At 31.4% G+C, this 25547-nt stretch overlaps 1 protein-coding gene across 1 annotated transcript in view; it reads left to right on the forward strand.

Moving 5' to 3' along the window:
- LOC108762426 (protein CEPU-1) overlaps positions 1-25547 on the forward strand; it is a 183393-nt gene that overhangs the window by 88449 nt on the left and 69397 nt on the right. The window contains exon 3 of the mRNA XM_018509421.1: positions 19279-19486. Within this exon, the coding sequence (XP_018364923.1) occupies positions 19279-19486 (208 nt within the window). The remainder of the gene's footprint in view (positions 1-19278; positions 19487-25547) is intronic.

Here is a 25547-nt window from a genome sequence, read left to right on the forward strand (position 1 = left end):
TCAGTTGTTCCAACCGTGGAAATTTATCCTGATGCATTGCGTTTGACTTTATGTTCATTCTTTGCAAGAATCTTAAATAATCGGTATCGCTTTTTGAGTCTTTCTTCCTTCTACTATCTACTAGTCGCATATTACTCCGATATTCTTTGTAAAAATGAGAATTCACTTTTCATAAAATGTAAAATAGGATGAGAAAAGTGTAAAAATAACAAATTTAATTAATTATTATTTTAATAGAAATTTTGACAAACATTTTCGTATTTTAAATATTTGTATCAAAAATCCTAAAATTTTATTATAATATAATTTTTATTATATTATATATAAATATAACTACTTTTTTCTTTTTATATATTAATTTTTTAACATCGTTATCTAAATTGATAATAAAAATAACGATTTACCTGCTCAAGTCTATTTTTAAAATATTTATGTATTTTATTAATTCAAATTTTGCAATTTATGATACACCGTTCTCCTCCCTGATACACGAATATAATTTTCAGCAGAGACGGAGATGTATCAAATCTTAATTTAAAATACTAATTTAAACTTGAAAATTTTTAGAGTTTTTTTATATTACAGTAAGGTTTTTTTTTTATTAACGATCATTACCAGGACAATTTTAATTTTCAATTGTTCACACACACCGTATTAGCGAAGAATTATTTTTATCACTCTGATGATCGGGGGGATGATTTGATCGCCGATTTCGTATGCCGCGTGAGTACTAGGGTGGTTTAATGAGCCACAGCCCGCGTCTTCCCTATGTCGACATCACCTTTTCGTCTGTTCGTTCACCGTTCGGCTATCGTCGCCGAATGACCTCGGATTTCTCTCTCGGCTCCGGCGCGCTTCCTCCTGCTGCTTTCCAGCTGCTTCTCTTTTGCCCCCGTTTTACCCCTCTGTTGCTACCTAACGTCTCCGATTTTGCGCACCCTCCGACATCCTCACAATTACGCGTTGCGCGTGCCTTGACTAGAGAAACATATACCGCAACTAACCTTCACTCTCTTGGCTGATGGGAAGCAACATCCGAGCGGTCTCCCTTTAGTCGCGCCTGTTCTTCGCCCTTTCTCCTTGCTTTCTCCGTTATAGACACAATCGTAGCCTTGTATCGCAAATATATAGGAAATCTTGGATCAATTTACATTCTTTTGTTTCGAATTTAGAATATAATAAGTGTATGTTAAGTTATTAATATAGTTTTAAAAAAAATTTTAATATAAAAGATATTTTAAGATATACAAAAAAATTTATCAATTTTTTTTACAAAATTGCCATTTTCTTGATACTGATGTGAGTAAAAGCGTTAATTTAAAATAAGTTAGGTCTAATTATTATATTGTTATAATAAATAAATAATAAATAATGATATTTTTTAATGATAGTTAAATATATGTAATAAATTAAGAATCACATACACACACACAACAATTGTACTCTAAAACTGTCGATACATAAATGCAAGTTGCTGAACACGTGTATTGAAATAACAGATAGCAAATACGTTTCTGTTTGTTAAACTAGCGAATTTGAACCCTCAAAGTTGACTTTTAGCCGGCAGAGCCGTAATTAGTGACCTGTTCTAAACTCAACGCATATATAACAGTTAAATAGCAAAGGTGAAGCTATCAAAATATCACAATGTGTATTTGTTATTCCAAAAAAATATACGTAATGTGATTTATACGTATATTATAATTAAAATATATAAAAGATTTGTCATTTATAAACATTCGCAAACTAAAAGACTTTGTAAGAAATTGCAGGAAGTAAATCTGTGAAGTATACAATCTTTCTTTCTCTTTCTCTCTCTTTCTCTTACTTTTGTTTGCTTGATATAATGATTTATGTAATGCGTTCCTCCGTCTAATGCTAATAATTAGTATGAGTTAAACTTTGTCGGAGCAAGAAGACGAGGGGTCCACGTCGAGCGAAAGAAGTTTTGTAATCACTTAAAGTGCATTCGCGTGCGGCTTGGGAATTCAAGCTGCTAAGACGCAGATGACAATTTTTCAGCGTCTAGTAGGCTACGTGATGTGTAATATTGCAATTGCTTCGCCTCAGTGGATTAAATCTACACACGTGATTCTTAACAATTTCATGGCAGTAATAAAAAGCATTGCAATTGTATTTTTTGATATTACAATTATTTTTCGATGCAAATATATTAAAAAACGATGTTAATATCCAAAAAAGTATTCAAATTTTCCATTAATACATTTAAAAGCAATTCTAACCCATTTTACATTTATTTAATATTTTATTTATAATTATGAGACAAAAGAACGAATTGTTTTAATTGATCCTATATGTTTGCATTAAATAATATTTCACAATATAAACCACGTTTATTTTTGAAATAACAGTAATATAAATGAAAAAGATTTTAATTTTAAAATTTTTACGTTGAAAGAGAGAATCAACGATTTTAAAGAATTAATTATTTATTTTACTATATACGCTCAACTTTACTTAAACTTTAATTTATTTAAATTACATTGAGAGGGTGAAGACAAGCCAGAGTTATCCACATTATTATACAGGTTTATTAAATTCACCATTTAAGTTTTATGATACCTTTTATATAGCAAAATTTGTAAAAATAAGTGATATTTTATTTCCTTATCATTTTTTGTTTATGTAACATATCGCAATTAGTAATTATACTACCATATATCAGCCGTTGGGTATTGTATGAATAATATCTTACAATTAGAGGTGTACGACACATACTGTAGATAGGTTGAATTCAAATACTAAAAATGTGCAAATATGTGCATAAGCATGGTTAAGCATGGTTTAGCATTATTAACTACGCTGCTACTTAGATATTCATACGACAGTCTGAATAGAAATTACGATACAGTTTCTTTAATAATTAAATAGAATATTATTCGATAATTTGCTCTGTACATGTCTCTATATCGACGTATATAGTATATAATGTCGCTACCTTTGAACAGTTGTATGCTAAAGCAGTATGAATAACCAATCTAATATCAATATTGGTTAAATATGGAAATCGATTGTGGAACCTAACGTTTTGTTGATAGTTGTATATTAATATTGTACTCGTGGATTTCTTCAAGTTTATTCTATTAACATTTTTCGCAAGTAAACTTCATGAAGAAACAACAGTTAATTAGAGTGAATCATATTTTTTTCTATGCATTTATAGCATCTAAGAATTAACAATTATTTCAAGAAGATAAAGTATAAATTGCAATTTAATAATTTATTTAACATAAATAACCGTTTATTTAATTTTAATAATTAGTATTAAATTTTTTAAATATCTTTGCAAAATATGTTCCGTCCGCTTGCTTGTTAGATTTTACGAATATGTAATAATTATACAAGTTTCAACTATAATATTTATCAATTTACCGTATCTGACCGTACAAGTAAAAACAATTCCTTTCTATATCGTAAATCATGATGTGACTATAAGTATTCTGCCTTTTTATTTGATTTTACTACCAAATATGAGAAAATGCACTTTGAAGACGGCGCGGCTAGCGAATACATATCATTCTCTTGGAGCACGTATTTTTAGTCGTAGAAGTCATAGACCAGAGATCATAGTGGAAATCCCGATGGCACACCATAATGTATCATACCGATGATCCGATCGTGAGTTACGGAGTTTTGAAGTACAAGAGTGGATTTACGATGGTGCGTGAAAGTTAGCCGTTGATCTAGCTCCAAGTGGCGGAATTCACTCTTGCACTTCGAAACCCCATAACTTACGAATGGAGACGTCAGGACGTTATGGAATAACGCAACGATTCTACTCGATGTTGTACCGCAATTTTTATATCTCTCTGTAAACGGACGACTATTACGTGCACATTGAACAAATATTTCCATCTAACTTAACTTTCTTAATAAGTTTATAGGAATTATATTTAAACTTTATTTTAGAATCGCGATAACTTTGGTGACACCTATTTTTATATTTATATTATATTATTCCTCTATTATTTTTCCTTAAATATTGTGCATAAAATTAAATATTAATATTAAGTTATTTTTAAAAATATAAAATTATGCTAAAAAATATTGATATTTTAATGCATCTAAAAAATAGGTTCATTAAATTTGGCAAATAATTTATTAAATTGTTAATATAAGTAAAGTGTATTTAATATCAATATAATATATATACTAAGTATAAGTATATTCAGGTCTATGATGGTCAAAGCTAGATCTTTTTTGCCTAAATAATTCTCAGTGAATTATCTGTATCCTATATATGTACACGCATATATATCATATTTTTGTAGTTCTTCAAACTACGCGCCGAAATTTTTCCGGACTTTATCTAACGCAATTAAACTACTGCAATAATATCACAAGTTAAATTAAATTGACAATGTGCTGAAAACCTTAAATAAATTTATTGCGAAAAATATTACCTCGGCCGGGACTTGAACCTTGATCTCTTGTATTCCATACGAGCGTCTTAAGCTATTAGACCACCGAGGTAATATTTTTCGCAATAAATTTATTTAAGGTTTTCAACACATTGTCAATTAAATTTATTGCGAAAAATATTACCTCGGCCGGGACTTGAACCCTGATCTCTTGTATTCCATACGAGCGTCCTAAGCTGTTAGACCACCGAGGTAATATTTTTCGCAATAAATTTATTTAAGGTTTTCAACACATTGTCAATTTAATTTAACTTGTGATATTATTGCAATAGTTTAATTGCGTTAGATAAAGTCCGGAAAAATTTCGGCGCGTAGTTTGAAGAACTACAAAAATATGATATATATGCGTGTACATATATAGGATATAGATAATTCATTGGAAATTATTTAGGCAAAAAAGATCTAGTTTTGACCGTCATAGGCCTGAATATGCTTATACTTACTGTTTAATTCTTGTCGGTCCGAATAAAATCTTAATATTGATAATATATATATTTCAACATGTAAAATTAAAACTTAATAAAAAGATCAAATATAGTCTATTAAATATCGCATATATTATGTCAAAACATACATTTATATCAAAAGATAAATTTTCAACTATAATTATAAACATTCAACGCTATATGTTTGCATTTATAAATTTATAAATGCAAACATATAAGTCTGTAACCAACATTGATTCATCGGTTAATATAACATCGCTCGCTAAAAAAAATTAAAAAACTTGATACTTGATAAAATATCGAGTTATGAATCAATATTACATCGATTAACAATCAATAAAAAAACGTTCATCGTTAATCGAAATATCTAAAGATTAATATGCCATAATAAGTACAAAGGACATTTGAAATACTCTTATTTGAAAAAAAGTATTTGTAAGACTATTGTATTTTATTTATATATTAAAACAGCATTTTTATATATCGGTGAATTTAAATGTTATATAAATCCTTAAGCAATTTATTTGTATTAAATATTTTTTTGTAAAGTATTGAAATGGCTAAATCGGATTAATAAAGTATCAATGTGCTAATTTGATAAACTTTAATTTAATGTTGTATTGTGCATTTTGCACAATTAAACGAACTAAATGAATTAAATAAATTTATTAAATAAATGATAAATTGATATATGATTATAAATATTTTTAAGTTAAATCATTGCACAATTTTTTCCTAACCTATTCACTTTTAAATAATGAATCTATGGATGGACCTATAGATGTTATATATTTATCTGTAATTATATTCAAATAACTTGAATTTTTAATTATCTGTATATGATACTGTTTCTATAGATTCATCCAGCTTAGATTAAAATAAAATGTAATTCATTACTCACCGATATGGTGTACAGAAGTGGAATTGTTGATACAAATGTTGATCTGTAAAATATAAATGTTCCAAGTTATATTTCCCTCGAAATAATAAACATATCAAAAAAATAATTATTAATCTAATATTTTATTTATCACTGATATTTAATAAAATAGTAATGCAATTTTCAAAAATAAATATTATTTAAATTTATAAAAGTCCATAAAAGTATTAGATAGTAATTGTAAAATTTTATTAAATACATATTTCAAATATCTTAAATAAAAAATCTTAAAAATACTTGATATATACTTGAGTGTAAGAAGTATTCGTACAGAGGAAATATCTTTAAAAAAATGATTTTATTTTTAAAAAGTAAACATTAATTAGCATTTCATTAAAACAAAGAATAAAATATATTGCATATTTCCCTAAATTATTTTACCTAAAAAGAGATATTATAATTAAAATATCTTAAAAATAAGCGTAATTAAAAAATCATATTATTTGACATAAAAAGGTATTTGTATAATTGAGGAAATTTATCTTCTAACATCAGAAACACGCAAAGTTCTTTTGTTCATATTAGAATAGAATATATTGTTGTATAAAATTGGTAAGTAATATTTATTTTCTACAAATAAAGTTTTTTAAAAACCAACAATATCAATTTTTGTTCAAAATTACTGAATAATAAAAAGTATGAGAAGTAAAGTTCATTTACTTTTTACAAAAATTTTCCTTGTATAAAAACTTTTTACACACTCATGTACGTCATAGTCATAATTATGTCAAATCGCGTATGGAATACCGTATTGTCGCAGAAATAGACTGTTAATACGACAAAGGACAAACAATAAACGAACAGCAAATTATTTACTCCACGGTTGTATTCCACCGTTGCCCGATGCTTTCCCCGGTTCACCTCTTCCTCCAGCGTTTCTCCGCGGCTGGGGCTCTTTCACGACACTCACACAGCACTCACACGACACTCGCGACAGCACGGGTTAATTACGACCGTACGCGCAGTGATCACCGGAGTACGAGAATCACGCGGCACTCTCGACATTAACCACATCCGACGCACCGATCCGACGCGACGCCGACGCTTTATACCACGCCACGCCGCGATGGGGAAGTAAACGCGAAAGAATCACGGATGTGCACGATGCTACGATCCGCTCGACACCCGCGACGTCACGTAAGTTAGTGTAATGGACGAATCTCGAACAACGGCAACGGTGGGAATTCGGCAAGCACGCAGCCAACTTCACGCGCCACCCGCCGCGTCGCGTCCCGCTGATGCGACGTTCACGTTATACTGTCGCTCCAAGTGCAGTGCTCCAACTCGTTCTCCCGTGCAACGACAGACACGCTAACGTTTTCGACTCATTGTCGTTGTTGAGCGTTTCTATTATCCCGCATTATACGACACGAGCGAGAGGACAAACGTGGGTGAGTCGAAATTAAAGATAATTATTCACGAGATATAACATCCGTAATGCGGCGTTCGCCGCCTCTGTTTCTCTCGGCGAGAGTTTCGACCGAATGAATCTCGCTAGATGCGCATTTTAACAAATTACCAACGTACAAACGTCGAATTTACGCTACGCGGTTGACGACTGCTAAAACGCGGGGTTAATTACGACTGTACCCTGCTGGTTAAACACGACGTGACGTTGCTCGGCTCGGAATCGATTCCTGCTTATTCGCGAGGTTTCGTTTAACTGTATACCGAAAGAGGTGAGAATGACGCAAACTTCACTTCGATATCGCGTAAAGCAACGTGAATCAAGTTACTTAACTCAAACGCGATATACCGTTTGAGAATATAGAAACAGCATCCCGGACGTTGAGCGCATTTTTATTTTCGACGTAAATCCTACGAGACGCGTATATTATTTATGAACGATCGGTAGGTACATCACGATTTACTATTTGATTACTCGGATTATATATATATTCGACCCACGTATTCTATCCTTGTTTAACATTGGATAAACAACAAGGAATGAAATAATACCGGCGAGCATTGTAAATGCGAAGTGGAACGCATCATTGGCTGCGTTCAGCAGGAAAAGCGGCTTTGTCGCTGTTGTAAGATTGTTTAATATTATTGGTTTATACATTTAGATCCAGTGAGAGAAATTAAGGACAGACTTGGAATCATTTCATTCTTATTGAAGATTTATCAAGTATTAAACAAGGACAAATTATAAATTGCATTGCTTGAAATCTTTAAAAATGTTTACACTTGAAAAGAGATAAATTAAGTAAATGTACTAGTTGGTGGATTCAATTATTGGACAAAATAAAAAGTTTTAATATGAAGTTTTTAATGAAACTATTCTAAATAAATTCGTCTTATTAAATTTTCAATAATTTTACATAAATTATAAGTGATAATGGAGCTTAATATATTATTATTTAAGCTCTTTTTATTAAGAATAAAAATGATTAATTAAATGGTTGAAATATACTATTCTAAATAAGTTCGTCTTATAAAATTTTTATAAACGGCAAATATTTAAAGTTACATAATCATTAAAAGTTTTATATAATATTTAAAAAATGTTAATATTTCGTCCAATAATTGTTATGTTCACCAACTGTCCTTCAACTAATAAGTGCATTTACCTTATACATATGTACGGATATTGAAGAGAGAGAAGGCGAAGATGTTGAGTGCAAAAGATATAAGCAACACAAATAGATAAAACCCTTAGTACACACGTTAGTTTTTGGCATCCTTAATACACACGTTCGGTTGTTTGTGTCTTGGCTTAATTTTCATCACTTTTACAAGTATATATAAATTATTAAACAATTTTTACATATATTTTGACATCTTTAGAAAGTATTTGTGCAGTTATATATTCATAACAAATTGTAGATAAATTGTTGTAACTAAATATAGTTAACGAAACCAGAAAAATGCACTGTTTCATATAAAAATATAAAACTCTGAAAAATGTTTAAAGGAAAAGTATGGTTCAGTATCTTAAAATTGACATTCCAAACTACAAGAAAAAAAATAGTTTAAGTGTCGGCAGTCCAAAAAGTTTAGTTATTGAATAACCTGAAAATGATATGTTTTTTTAATATGTATGAATGGCTGTAAATTGAAGATATATTGCATTTACATTTTAAAACAATGGATTTTATTATTGCTATTGTGTTAAAAAAGCTTATAATTTATTAGGAAAATGTTCTTTATAACATTACAGGCAACATAATAGATAATATATAATATTACTGACAACATTTAGAACAAAGATACCAAAAATCGCGTTTATTAAGGACTAATATGTTGTTTTATGGTTAAATTCTTTTTTTTTAATAATTCGCGAAATATTTTCGCAATACAATCGAAAATTAGTTGAAAATAAAGAAAGAGATACAAATTTTTTAATTACAGAAAATGTACACTCTGTACACACTTTGGGTCATTTGTGATCCAGAATGTGTTAAAAAAGCTTATAATTTATTAGGAAAATGTTCTTTATAACATTACATACAACATAATAGATAATATATAATATTACTGACAACATTTAGAACAAAGGTACCAAAAATCGCGTTTATTAAGGGCTAATATGTTGTTTTATGGTTAAATTCTTTTTTTTTAATAATTCGCGAAATATTCTCGCAATACAATCGAGAATTAGTTGAAAATAAAGAAAGAAATACAAATTTTTTAATTACAGAAAATGTACACTCTGTACACACTTTGGGTCATTTGTGATCCAGAAGTGAACTTCGGAGTTATGCCAGTTAAAGGATACGTACGAATTCAGGCTGGTAATGCACAAAACTTGTTCTCTAGATGCCAAACTTTTTTTAGGAATAGAAAAGAGACCGGTATTTGACCAGGTACTCTTAGTATTTCAAAAAAAGAAATGGGCAGGACATGAATAACCCAGATGTGTGTATTAAGAGTTAATAACGCTTGCAAGCGTTGTGAGCGCCAAATGGAACGCATTTTGTAAGATGCGAGGAGTGATCGCGCTCCTTCCGGCCACTTCCGGCTTCCTTCCGCGGTTACATCGAAAGGTAATGAGACGACTCACGTCTTCTGCGCTACTATAATACGCGCCCCACTTCACCCCAATCCCAAGATTGAACGCGCTGACCTTTTGTATACAAACAACACGCCGCGCCGTATCGACTGTATTTACACCGCGCCGCAAAACGTCGTATCAGCCAAAACCGTCGTTACGAAATATTCATCTGTATATAACGAAATAGATATACGCCGCCCGCTCCCCGCGTCGCAAAGTCGAAGATACTGTTACCGTACGCCATTGTTTGCATTTCGTTTTGTTTCGTGGTATTGTTTAATCGAGGTAACGATTCCGTTTTCCTATTCTGCTGAGAAAGTTCGAAGAAATACAATAGGAATATTATTTGAATCTTAATTTATATTGAATGTTAATAACGTTATTTGATTTTTATATTATATAACTACCAGTATATGTTGAGAAAGATATATATATTTAAATTATTAATTTTAACTATATACTAAACTCATTTTAAACAATTTATTTCCGTTTGATTTTAGAACAGAATTACGTTTTAATTATATTTATAATTTTATGTATCGTGTATTTTAATACGTATATATTTTAATATATATTTTATACGTACATATAATATAATATTCTGATCTCTCCTCTCTTTAAATCTCGTTTATTGTTACATGAGAAATATAAATGAATTTCTATCCTGAATTCTGACATAAATTATAAATGATAATTGAGCTTAATATATTATTGTCTAAGCTCTATTGTCTAAGAATAAAAATGATTAATTGAATGATAGAAAATGAAAACAATTGATTAAATATCCCATTTAAAAAGCTCCAGCAGATATATATTTAGTTGAAAAATAAAATCTATCTTTGTTTTGATCGAATAAATATTCATATGAATTAATTGATCACTATTCTTTGGATTATATTTTTAGTTATTACTTTTTTATATAAAATTTTTAGCTATAATTGTGTAATTTTTAGTAATTGAAAAAAGAAACAGATTAAATCATTATGACCCGTTTCTACTAAAATAGTTTAATTTTAATCTCGGTTTAACTAACTTTTCATCTTTTTCCAGTTCTGAGAATTAGAAAAAGATAAAGAGTAAGTTTAATTGAGATTAAAGTTAATCTACATTGGTAGAAACGGGCCTATGTAAAACATAATCACGGTTTAATCTCATTTAAAAAAATTTAAAATTACACATTTTATCGATTTTTTAATGTTAACATGATTATGTGTACATATATTAAAATAAATATATATGTATACACATACCAAAACAAATAGATACATATATATCAACGAATATTAAAAATCTAATCACACGAGGAATGAAGTTTATTTTCATTTCGATCAAAAAAATATCTGATGTAAGTATACCGTATCTGATGTGTTCATCAGATACGTATATTTACATCAGATATTTTTTTGATCGAAATAAAAATAAACTTCATTCCTCGTATGAATATTAGATTTTTAATATTCGTTGATATATATTTTTATATATATATATAATTTTGATATGTGTATACATATATATTTATTTTAATATATATGTACACATAATCATGTTAACATTAAAAAATGTTTGTCTCTATTACTGATACTTATATCTATTCGTATTTATAAAAATCGAAAAAATAATAATAGTAAAAATAAACTTTCGACATACATATACTTACATTAGATATTTTTTGATCGAAATGAAAATATACTTCATTCCTCGTGTGAATATTAGATTTTTAATATTCAAATAAAACAAGTAAACAAACTCTCGAGAATGTTAAAAAACAAAGAACAAATAAGGGCTAATGAGAGTTTTTTACGCAGTCGTTAGTGGGAAAATAAAAATCATTTATTGTCGAAATATAGTATAAATTAGTTACGCATAAACGTTTCGGCCTGCTTCCGAGCCATCATCAGTATGTCTGAACAATATTCGTTTCGCTAAACATGAATAATTTGCGAATCTTTTTGTCCCTCGATTTAAGTGATTTTTGATGTTCATGTTTTTTATGGCTATATACATTTTTATCTGTTATTCGTTGCCACTGGAATGATCAATTGTTCATTGCCAATTTAATAAGAAGATTGAGTTACCACTCTACCGTCTTGTCATGAAGAAGTGAGAATTTACATTATAAGTTCAGACATACTGATGATGACTCGGAAGCAGGCCGAAACGTTTATGCGTAACTAATTTATACTATATTTCGATAATAAACGATTTTTATTTTCGCACTAACAACCGCGTAAAAAACTCTCATTAGCCCTATTTATTCTTTGTTTTTTAATATTCGTTGATATGTATCTATTTGTTTTGATATGTATATACATATATATTTATTTTGACATATGTATACATAATCGTGTCAACATTTAAAAAATGTTTATTTTTATTACTAATACTTATATACACATTTATAATCGCGTTTCTACTAAAAAATTTAACTGTAATTGTTTTTTTTTCGAGATGCGACACAATTCAATGAGAGAATTTTGATAATCATTTTGATATTCAGTCATTGATATGTTCACATTCAGACATTGATACATTCATATACAGAGTTTAAAAAAAAATTTATTTAGAAAAGTAGAATAAATGTACGTTACTAGTCTTATTTATTAAAAAGCAGGGCAAGAAAATTATTGTATAATTATCATTTAGATTATTTAGAGCATAAAAAGAGGGTTCTATACTTCCTAATATAATGTTTTGAAAATATATTCTTGAACTTCACACAAATCAAATTTTTCATAAAAATAATTGTTCGTTTCTTGGAATACTTGTATGAATTATCTATTCTTTTTAAATGTATGCTATTTCTTTTCAATTCACTTCCGGGACGTATTTAAATGATGTTTTTTTATTAATTGATAGAAAATTCAAAATCTATATTAACACATAACGTATGTCTACACGAAAATCGACTATTGACTCGCGAGAAATGGAACTTGAGCCGTATCAAGATAAACTTCTTTGATTAAAAATCGCCTGATACAAATATCAAACTTATTTATTTCATCACAATCACAATCTTATATTTTCTTCTCTTATTACGTCTTCGTCTTTCTATGACACCGAGTGTTATAGAAAGACGAATACACATACAATCTTGAATCAGCTAATAAAGAAATAATTGCCGATATCGTCAAACGGTGACTCATTTATTTGTTTCCATACTTTTTCGCTTATTCTCTTTAAATGCAATAATGTTTTCGAATAACAACATCCCGCTGGTAAGTGGACAAACACACTTCGTCGCGGCACATTCTATTTTTTCCGTTTTTCTTCGCAAAGTGAACGAAGCGTAATGCGAGATCGTCGGACTACGTGACGATTAAACCGCAACTCGGTGCCCGTTGCCAGCGAGTGGTTCGAACGGCCGTCCATATTTCGGCGTCGAAACGTCGAAGGGGATTCACGACCGACGTTTGGGTCCGCCAGGACAACGTGAATTAAAGCGGCGAGCTAAATGGCCATATCGGAAGAAGCGTAGCGCGATGTGTTTTCTCGAATAAAAAAGGATATTTCAGCCCAAGCACTTAGCGAATGATTTTTAAATTGAATCACGTCTCTCACCCTGCGTTTTCCACTGGCGGGCACTGCGGAACCGAGGGAACGCTCGAACTCTGCTAGAAAGAACATGTTGACAAGCGGAGGGCGGCGAGGGCGGCGCGCAATGCTTCTCGCTAGCGCGATGTCTTCCCGGCTGACAAGAAGCAGCATCCGGTTCTCTGTCGTTATGATCTAGCTATGGCACTCGGTTGTTTGATGAAAATGTGAGGCGCTACGTGGTTGAAATATTATATCTGTCGTACGTACGTTTTAAAATATTGTGTATATGATTCCTTATTCCTATAGGAATACATCGACACTTTTACACAACAGGATTATAGACAGATTGAAGTAAAAAAAAATATATAATTTGGATATTTTATATGTATAATGTTTAATGTTTCATCCAATAATAAATCGAATTTAATAATTTATATAAAACGTATACAAAATTTTAAAAATATAGAAAATGTAACTAAAACGACTTAATCTTAGAATAGACTTATTTTAAATAGACTTAAACGAATAAACTAAACGAATAGATTTAGTATTTTGTTTTAATTTGATTTTTTCTGTATATATTTTTCCAATTTCTTTTTCCAATTTCTTTTTCTCAAACTTGAAAACTGCATATACACATAGCTCTCTTATTTTAAGACGGAAAACACAGTTAAAAATGTATTATTAAATAAAGAATTGCTTTCAAAGATAAAACCAATATAATTTATTATTGATACAATATAATATTGATATTTTTTTATTCGCGAGTTTCTTTTTTTATTCCGCTTACATTTTACGTTCGCTATTATGATGTTTGCATTTTCTGCAAACAATCGAGTATCAGAAATTGGTCATTCATTATTTAAGTTGATGCAAACATTTCTTTTATTGTTCAGCGAGAAACTTCGTGTCATGTGGATTTCGCGCGACGTAAGATAATCTCACCTATTTACAGTCTTTGACACGAAGTTTCCAGGTGCTCTTAGTACTCACGGTAGTACTCTCGTACTTCCGGCCTGTGCAATGGCTTAGTGCTCTATGATAATTAAGAGGTTGTCTACAACCTCGAAGCACCCGACAGCTTGTGGGATAAGTGGTCCTAATACATTTATCTATAAGGTATCCTAAGTTCGTGCTTGGTATGGTATGGTATGGTATGAGCGTGAAGTAAGAAGGGTCTACTAATGAAGAAGCTTTGCAAATTGGCATACCTTACTGTTACTTTTCCGTCCATTAATTTAACAGATCAAGAGATCCAGATTTTACGTGAATAAAATGCATCTACCTGGCAACGTTGTTATCATGTAAACGAAACTCGAAGAAAATCTAATTCCGACACAAAACGATGGCGTGTCGGGAGACAATTTATCGCGGTCAATTTGTTGAACCGAGCTGCAGGGGGAAGAACATGGTCGTACGGTCTGAATTTTCGACAGTTTGAGTGCCAATCTGATCCAATTTTATACAGAGAAGTACAACGAAAGTTCGGCGAACTTAACTGACTTAACCGACTTTTCTCGCCGTTTTACACGTTATATTTTTATTCGGATATCCAAACAACTATATTTATGTACGCGAAAAAATAGAATGTCTGTAATACGATGCCAGTATTTAAAATGTTAATGATGACATTATCCAATGACTTTGCTCTATTTTAATAGAATTTAACAGAAAAGAAAAAACAAGGTCTCGATAGGAAAGCTTATTTTTCTCGATTAATTCTGTGTAAATTCATAAATATCTCGCGTGAATATAAATTGTAGATAATATTAAGATACTATTTGCATAAATTTAGAAGTACTCCTATAAGTAAAAGTGCCTAATAATATTTCTTATAAGTTTATATAATTTTCAGTTCGACCAAACTATGCTTCGATTATTTATCGGTCTTGAAATACAGTATTAAACCAAAACTGGAGTAGTAATATCACAAATTAAATTTACAAGCTATTTAATATTATTGATGCAAATAAGCATCTTAGAAAGTTGTTAATAATTTGAGGCTAATAAGCATCTTAAAAACTATAAATAATTTATTGCGAAGAATATTACTTCAGCTAGGATTGGAACCCGAATATTTATTATTTGCGTCACAATAATATTAAATTGCTTATCAAATTGTTTAATTTGCGATACTACTCTATCTTTAGTTTAGAACTGTATTTTAAGACCGGCAAATAATCGGTGCACAATTTGCTTAAACTCGAAATCTCGTCGATCGATTCTCACTTAATATTGTTTAAAAATATTCAGAGAACTTTTTAAAAAGGCAATTAAAAAATAGTCTTCAAGCAAAAATAAAAATATATTCAAGTCAACAGTAACAATTGCACTCTGATTGTGTCGCAATTTTGTTTTAAATTGTATTTAATAGATTTGAAAAAAACTTTTTTCATCAATCCGTATCTCTACGTAAAAAGTATCACTTATATAATCGCTTAACCGGAGCTAACCATCAGCGCGCTTAATGTGCCTATTAAGCGAACTATCAGCCTCAGTAGAGGTTCATACGCTGCATGGATTCACCGGTCTGAAGGTCTCGACAGCTTGCGGGTTAAGTGGTTGTAATACATTCAGCCGGAATGTGGTCCAACTTTCCACATACACAATGGCCAAGGGGTTGGGAGACGATGGGAAGGGGTATGCGAGACGGTTGGCTCAACCGACAGCCACGCTGCTCTTTCGCTTTCCATGGTTCCGTATAAACCGCCTAGTGAATGTGTTTGCGTACGCGGGGACCATGGAGTACTCGCGTGGAAGAAGAACGTTGGGAAGGACGAAGAGAGTTGATCTTGACGTTAACTATAGGTCTCCCGGTCCAGACGTTCCAAGGGGTGGGTAAGGAGGAGGAAAGGGAGTCACGAACCAGTCGTGGAAAGAGAGAAATAGAAAAGGAGAACGTTGTAGAAAAGAAGATACCGACAGCATAGCCAGCGCCAAGCCAGACTGGACGGCGCTGAGCTCGTCGCCCTCGTAGTAAACAAAGCTGTAACTCTCCTCTCACGCTGAGGAATCAATGCTTCGTGCCACGGCTCTTGGGGGAACAAACTCCTAGAGCAAACCCCCCTCGCGCGCCCGCGCATCCATCTTAGTTTTGGTGTGGCTTGCATGTTGATGCGTTGGAAAGCGAGCTGCAAGTCGGAAAGATGGTCACTCGAATTTGCTTTCCGCGTAGCTCTTCTTGTCACCTTCGTACCGCGTCTTAAACTTTACGAAATACCAATTTTACATCGTTGCGAACGGATCGTCGAGGTCGCCGTGAAGTGACGAAGCAGATAAAAGGTAGAAATTGGTTTCTCATTGCATGGAGATTGCGTCGGTGCCGTTGAGAATTACGCTTTTAATAATGGGCTCCTCTGTCTTACAACTGATTGCGTACTGTAATATTTTTCTTGTTTTTCTTTTTCTTTTTGTGTTTATTCGATGCAATAAGAACCTCGAGAAGAAACAGGTTCAACGCTTGCTGTTACAAAGCAAGCAGTGACAATCAAAGGAAATAGAGAATACAATAGTATTTCCTTCGATTATCCGTATGCCAATGAAAAAGATCAAACGAAGCTAAGGACCCTTATTGTTCTGTAAAGAACATAGGTGCCCAACCTTATATAACTCATTTTATTTGGATCTTCTCCAAGAATTTTTGAAAGAATGTTACGAAGTTGAGAAAACTCTTTTAAAATGTACGAAAAGTATCGCATCATTTAACAATTTCTGCTTTATCTTCAATAAATTTTTCTAATGAAGTGAACGTATTTAATTTATAGCGAAATATACCACAAGTCAACTTATAACCGTGTGAGAGGACTATTTCAATTAAACGCATAATTCATGTGCAAAACAGACGATTTTGTTTTATTTTTAATGTGGTTGTTTGTAAAATAAAGTTAAATTTTATAAATTCAGTACATTTTTATCTCAATATGACGAAAAAAGTTACGTCTAGAAAAATTATATTTTAATATATTCGACAAACTGGAATAAAAAATAACATTTAAAAAAAGAATTGTATGTAAATCGTAACGCAAGGCTGTCACCATGAAATTCGAACAATTGATATGTTGTCGCGGAAAGGCAAATGATGAAAGTGTCAACTGCGTTTTTCAGTATCTATGCAATCCCACCGACGCGACGCCGGGAATCCCCGTCGAGATTCGTATATCTCTGCGAAGATAACCGCCGACAGCCGCCGGTGTAAGAGCGACTGGATAAATGGTGGACGAAAATTCGGTTACGGTCGGAAGACGCGAGAAACGACTGCGAAACGATCTTAGTTTCAAGTCAGAAGCGAATAGTTACGCTTGTTGTGATTTATGATCGTAGAAGTACTTCGTTTCTCTATTACATTAATCGATTGTAAAAGGTAAATTCACTTAAGTAAGGTAAATGTATTAGTTGGTGGACAATTATTGGGCTTGACCCAATTGTTGGGTGAAATGATAAAAACTTTAAATATTAGGCTTTTAATGATATGTATGACTCTAAATAAATTCATTTATATAAGTTTAATAAGACGAATTTATTTTTTGAGTTATATATATTATTAAAAGCTTAATATTGAAAATTTTTGTCATTTCGTTCAATAATTGGATCATGTCCACTAACTGATACGTCTACCTTACATCTGATTTTATCGTGAAGACTTTGAATCCTCTTGCATCTCTCGTTAAGTTGCGCATTTCGAAAATCTGTCTTATCTTTTACCCTTCTCGTAAATAATATTATAAAATTGTAATATAATTATGTATTATTACAATACAATTGTGATTTTTATGATAAATTATAATAAGCTATTCTTTTTATCTCTTCGCGCGCCTCTCTGACAAGTTTCTCGCGAACATTACGGGTTAGCGTCGCGACGCCGAGAGTTATCACGATGGCGCAATATAGCCTGTCTGTACAACAGCGCATTTGCACATTGTGAAAAGGAGCGGGCTGTGTTGAAGTGCAACGTTCTTCGTGCTCGAGCGAAAGAACTCGCTGCCCTTCTTATTTCTCCAGGGACTTTTCGCAGCGAGCGAATGAGAGATCAGAATTCTCTTTATTCTCTACCTCCCCTCGTTTCTCTTTGTTACCTTTCTTCGGCCTTCACTTTCTTCGACGTGAATAGGAAAATCGGCTAAATATCTCAGAGCACTTCCGTATCCCGTTGTCGCGATACTTTCTACTTATCTCTGGTTTTCTTATTCTATTTCCCTACCTCGAAGAGGATGGAAAACTTACATATTTCGAGTGACAATAACAATCGATGCTATTCAACGAGCTATGCAGAATACAACCATCCGGATTCTCAATAAGCGGTCATTTAACGAGAGAAATGGTCGGGTTGTCTCTACGGGGACCAGTTTTTACTCGTCTGTACACAGCGTCATCGCGTGCTCTCGGAAAACTTTGCTCGTATAAAACATCAAGCGCATATCACAACGCGCCATATACGTATACATATACATTGCACGTTAGTACATATGCCCTCGAAATCCCGGAGCGATTTATCCCACTGGTGAATATCTATAACCATAGTAGGTTTGTAGATCACTCCATACTTGAAAGCATCATTGATCATCCGTCTCGTTCGCGAATCTCATTCCTATATTTCCTTATTCTTTTCCTTCCTTTATATCGTTACTATATATCTTTATTCTTTCTCCATATCCTCCTTGCATTTTGGCGCAACTAAAAACTGAAAAGATATATATTTACCCTTGTAATCTACCGTTCCTGTGGTGAGGAATCTTTTTATTCAAAATCTTAACGTTAACGAGAAAACAAGGCAGAAAATAACGCGTTTTATGAAATACATATATAATTTTTAATGGGAATGATATTGTGAAATATCGTTATGAGAACGGACAGTAACTTTGTAGTAATCGATATACGAGCTGCGTTTATACGATGTATAATGTGATATCCATCTCGTTTCAGGTGGCCTGGATGCTTTTCGACAAGAGCGCTATTCTGACGGTACAGAATCACGTTATTACCAGGAACCCCAGAATATCCGTGTCGCACGATAAGCACAGGACCTGGTTCCTACATATCAACGACGTGCACGAGGAGGACAAGGGAAAGTACATGTGCCAGATTAACACTGCTGCCGCCAAAACGCAATATGGCTATCTACACGTCGTAGGTAAGGCGCTCTGCTTACGTGATATATCGATTTTTATATAATGTTAAAAATTGCTTTCAAAAGTTACATCACTGTATTTAATATTTTCGTAAAATTATCATTTAAAAAAACAGTTATATTTCGATGTCGCTTAGACATACAGAATAAGTTTGTAAACTTAGATATATCTTTTAGTTGTATTAGTCGTTTTGATACCAGAATAATATACTTTGATATTGCTTCTAATGTTAATACCAATATAATTACTAATTTAAAAATAAAAAATTAAAAATACATTTCGCGGATTAATAATAATATTAAAAGATACTCTCTCTTTGTTTCTGAATTTATAAAATTAAAATAATAATAATTCTCAATTATCAGAAAAGGATATTATTATATCGTAATTGAATTACATTTCTTTAGATATTATTAAATTTATGACACTATATATTTAACATATATCTGTATAACATATATTTAACATATCTGCTAAAGATAATTTTAAGAATAGAATATATTAATGGATGTAGGATAGAGAACCATTAAAATTTAATAACTTATCCCTTTAAATACCAAATTTTAAATTAGCAGTAAATTATAGCTCTATTTTTTATCAAAAAATTGATTTTTTTCTAATATTAGAATCCTATTTCATTTAGATAGTGCAGATTGAGAGAACTGCGAACACTAAGGGAAAAAACTGAATATAGCCGACAAAATTATTAATTAATAGTTTTTACTAAAAAAATATTCCTGTTATTATTTGATTTTAAACTGCAATAATTAACATTCATATACATATTAACAATATATAAACTATAATTTGAAACAAAATCCAGCGTCACTATACACGGGACAGTGCCAAATTGGTTTTGTGTTTTGTTTAAAGTTATAGTTTATATTAATAATATATAAATGTTAATCACTGTAATTTAAAACCAACGCCCTTTGAAATAAAGGTTTCTATAATTGATAAATAATCGTTGGCTTTATTTCCTTTAGATATATTTGTAATTTTCCCATTCTCCTATATCAAAACCATCGAAAACGTAATGGTATTTACCTTAAACAGCGTGTGCATTCTATGTTCACGTATTGTAGTACGATATTAAATGTATATCGGACTATCATTGGATGCGAGAAATGAGAGGTTATCACTACTCTAATACCAATATAATATTGCAATAGTATCGTTTGTGTTTTTTCTTTGTTCATAATTTCCCCTATATACTTTCCATATATATGTATATTTATAAAATTTATTATATATATATAATAAATGTATTTATAAAAGATAATTATATCTATTAGCGAACAATGATGATCTATAATTTCGTTTTCTTGCTATAGTACATCTTATTGTATTTCATCATTTTCGAAAAAAGTACTATTTCAATTCGTTTTACGTTAATTCTGTGGCGCCATTAGCAGAGAACATGCCACGGTCGATTGTTATTTACGACTTTATCGTATCGTACTGTGAATCCATTAGATACTCGGAATAAATCTCATTTCGCGTAATGGAGTCAGTTTACCGGAGTCACGAAGTTTGCAACAGAGCATAAGCATTTTATCGCAGCCGTCTAAACAGATTTATGTTTAGAGAGCGAAAGTATCCCCTTCCCGCTAATTTTGCATGTAAAAGTGTAACAGAGCTATAATAATTTAATCAGTAGAAGGAGAATATCAATAAGATCTCGAGATGGTCGCCATCTCTCTGCCTGCCGGGAGAACATATTAATATCTCGAGTTTTGACGTCTCAGCTGCAGCTACCGTTGAAGCGAGAGCAATGATACCGTAGTATGGGGGAGGGGGGAGGGGACGGATGCGTTGGTGTGGAGTAATCAGAGGGCTAGATTAATTGTTTCCACGGGACTCTTGCTCTCCGTTGCACAAACACACGCAAGATCTCCTTGCGGTACTCTCTCGACACTTCGTGATAATGCCGATGGAGCCGACACAATGGCGATCTGCCATGGCTACATCGCGCATAACAAGCTTCCGTCAATGTATTTAGGTATTACTTATAGGTATCTGTCTCCACATTTGCCACACAAGATAATCCCTCGGTTCATTTTGCGGAATGGTTAGCCGATTAAACAATTCCTTTTTGGAAGAAAAGTAGAATTCATTTATTCATCAACTTTATTGAGGATAACGATTAATTATCATCAGCACTATCTTTACTACAAAATAAGTTTGCAGAGATTTAGAGTATAACTTTTTATTTTTTATGACAAAAAGAAACCCGAAACATTTTTTGAAAATGAGATTTTAACCCCATGTCAAATTTTAATATATGTTTGTAAATCTTATAACAATAGAGAAGAATTGACCTGAAAAAAGTTTCGCGTTTGATCGCACGTCATTCAAATGTCTGTAAAAATACTGCCGTTAAAATATATCGATATCTCTTGTCACAGAAAGCGTTCGCTAACTTCAGATAAATATATCGGATATTATACGTCTCTTGTTTCTGTCTATTTAATTATTAAATCTCTTTTCTGATTTCTCGATCTGTCGATCATGTGTGGTTGCTCATCACTTCTCTATAAATAAAGCAAAAGCTCAGACTTAATTAGTAGCTCGCTTCTAAATGAAATAAAAGTCAAAGAAGCTTTAAAATTGAAAAACAGAATTGGAAAGGAAATATTCAATGTATCACCGTGTTTTTGACAGCTGCTGAACATTTCTTTATTTTTTATGTTACATCAATAAGATAATACATGTAAATTTATACAAATTATTTTTAATATAATTTTTCCATTTTTTAAATTAAATATTTAAAAATAAGTTTTCTTTAAAATTTTGTTATATTCTTAGGAATGCTTCGAATTATATAACTTATTATCAAAATTATAATATTTATTACACAATTATTTATAAGAACAACATATTTCTTGATTGCAAATGTATACTTTGTAGTTAAATCTTGTTCTATATTCTCCGTAAATGAAGTTATGAAGCGCATAAACTATGCGGCTTACATCAGTCAAGAGGCGTATCATATTGTATATTGTACGATACGATATGAACATGGCATTAGGTTCCCTAAGGGTATGCTATAATTAGCAATCTACAGCTTACAATGACTTCATTCACGGTGAAGCTCAATAATCATCCCAGAATAATTCTGTCTTTTGAATGTTAATCACAATATTCCAGTAGAACAAAACAACGTTTTAGGATTATAACAATAATACAACGTATTTTTTCAATTTATTAAACGTAATTACATATGTACATCTTTTTGCATCACGAAAACAAATTGTTTTTCAATCCTGTGATTTTCCAATATATATTTAAAATCTTTATTGTTATCAATTTTATCAGTATAGTCTGTTATTGAAATAATGAATATTTTTATCAATTATAGATTTGTGTTGCTTATTTAAAAAAATTGAAAAATCGAGATCAGCTTCGTATTTTTTTCCGAAAGAAAGAACAGTTTTGTTTTGCTAAAGAGATGCTGATAAATCGTTGAAAAAACGGCGGGTTCTGTTTAGAATTGTCAATATTTGGATATTTAAATGCGTGATACACATAACGCATATTTTTGTGCACGTTCGAAATGTCAGGATGGTTGCCCGCGCGTTTACTCTCAAGACTCCCGAGTTCTGTGAGCATCGTCGAGCGATCTCTCCTCCGACGTCTCCCGAACGTTGTGCTGCCGGAGTTTAGGACAAGTTAACGCACAACAGCGCGGCAACACGCGCGCGATAGAGGCGGCGTTTGCGCTTGAATAATGCATCAACAGACCGTTACGCGGCTGCAGTATAACGGTGTGCAGAATGGCGAGAGTGAGGGCAGACCGCACCTCTCTCGCGCGCGTTCAATCTGCCCTTGTTCAACAATTCGGTAACACCCCACATTAGCATTAATGCAGGATATCGGCGGACACCTGCGGTAATTCATAGGATTGGCCGCGTTTCCTCATTCCCTACGCGGTGACCACGCGGCTGTTGGCAGACAAAAAGGCGCATTTTCTTTTCGTTCGAAGATCGGTTATAAGAATTATATGATATAAAGTATCAAACGTTTTCTAGAGATAACAGTCACTTCTGCACTATAAAAAAATTTTACGAAGAATTACAACAATTTTAGAGGATAATTTTCAAACTTGTATAAAGATGTATATTTACTCACATATATAAATAAAGTTACAACTTACAGAATTCTTGTTGTAGTAATTTGTAACAATAAATTTACGATTATAAAGTTGAGTTTGTAAAAATATTTTTACACGTAATAATTCGCTAATGAATTATGTACAATTTTTCTCGTTACGTTATCAAGATGTACGAATATAAAAATGCAAATATAATATGTGTGATATTATTGTTATGTTATATAATATTAAAATAAAATTATATTAAAACAAAAATTTATACATTTACATATAAAAACTATAAAATATATTGTTATTTATATAATTTATGTAATTTTTCGTCTTATATAAAGGTATTATGTTTATACAATTAAAGATAAAGTACTAACTTGTTATGCGTTCCACTACAAATTGTGTATTTTTTACACATTATTTATGTAATTTCACATATTTTACAGCATTTATTGATATGTTACATACAACAAATTTTTATAGGAAAGAAAAATTGATGTTGCTTAAAAATTATTGTGCTACTTTATTTTATTCAATTGATTGTTATAACAATGCAAATCATATATACATATATTGAACAATATGAAAATTTTCTTTATAATGATATGAAAAAAAAAACATGAAAAGAACAATACGGGAAAAACGTATTGTATCGAGATATATGCGGATGTACTTGCAATATTCTACTCGAATTAATTTCCATTATTGAAGTTAGGGCAAAGCGGCTATTCAGTTGTACTATTTTCATTTATATGTATGAAGTTATATAAAGTATTGTTATGTAAAAGTTATATAAAAAAATAATATCTTTTTTATCTCATATATTCAGAAATAGCTCGTTGTAATAACTTTTAATTTCCTCTTCTCTCTCTCTCTCTCTCTCTCTCTCTGGATATATATTTTATTGCAATATACATTAAATCGTTTGTAAAAATTATTTATGATTATGAATTAATTATGAATTATTTCAGAGATCTAATTCGCATTATCTAAAGACAGAGTGTAATATAAAATATTTCAAATTCTCGGCATTAGAGATTGAAAGATACGAATAGAGGAATTAGTATGTCACGATATAAATAATTTCTCTTATATGTGCAAAGTTAATGCTATTTTAAAGTTAACTTTGCACATATAAAACGGTCTTATTATTAGTGAATATTATCATCCACTGCGGCTTTTTTATTTTAAGCCTTATTTTTTTGTTTCGCTCGCATGGTTGCATTCTTACAGGCATTGCACTTTGAGTTTTAAATTTAACGAGAGAAAGCTTCTTTTTGCTTGTTTGAGATTTCATAATTTTATTATAATTCTACGTCGTCCTAGATTTCTTTGACGTCTCTTTTGTACTCAAGAGCGGACCTATTCTTAAATGGTAATTTGAATGAAAAAAATATTACTGCAATACAATACGATTAAATTTGACAATGCGTTATATTGCATTAATTATTTCGTTAATATAATCAACATTTTTTTTTTAATATTGACGTATGTATATATTTGTTTGTCCATATTACAATACGAGATAAATTATTTATCGGGATTATAATCAAGAAGAATTATTTATAATATGATAAGTATAAAGTTCTTCTTATCTAACAAAATTTTTTGAAATTTATTTTATTTACACGAAATATATGAAATCATGTAAAAACTGCAAATATCATTAAATAATATATCGTCTTATATTGACAATCAAAAATGTTAAAGACATTGAAGCGACGTATATATTTTTCATTAATATGCCGATTGTCATAAATTGATTGATTAATTAGTATACGAAAGGATGAGTAATTTGGATGTGTCACAGTCGCATATAAGCAGCGCGATATTTGTCCATTTAAACATGTCAACCAATCCTAGCTACTTGCATTTCCAGGTTGATCAACGTCGATGTGCAGACGACGTATGTCCATATACTAATATCATTCGTTACCACGACGACACTATAATTGAAT

The sequence above is a fragment of the Trachymyrmex cornetzi genome, unplaced genomic scaffold, assembly GCF_001594075.2.
Source record: "Trachymyrmex cornetzi isolate Tcor2-1 unplaced genomic scaffold, Tcor1.1 scaffold299, whole genome shotgun sequence".
Classification (NCBI taxonomy): Eukaryota; Metazoa; Arthropoda; class Insecta; order Hymenoptera; family Formicidae; genus Trachymyrmex; species Trachymyrmex cornetzi.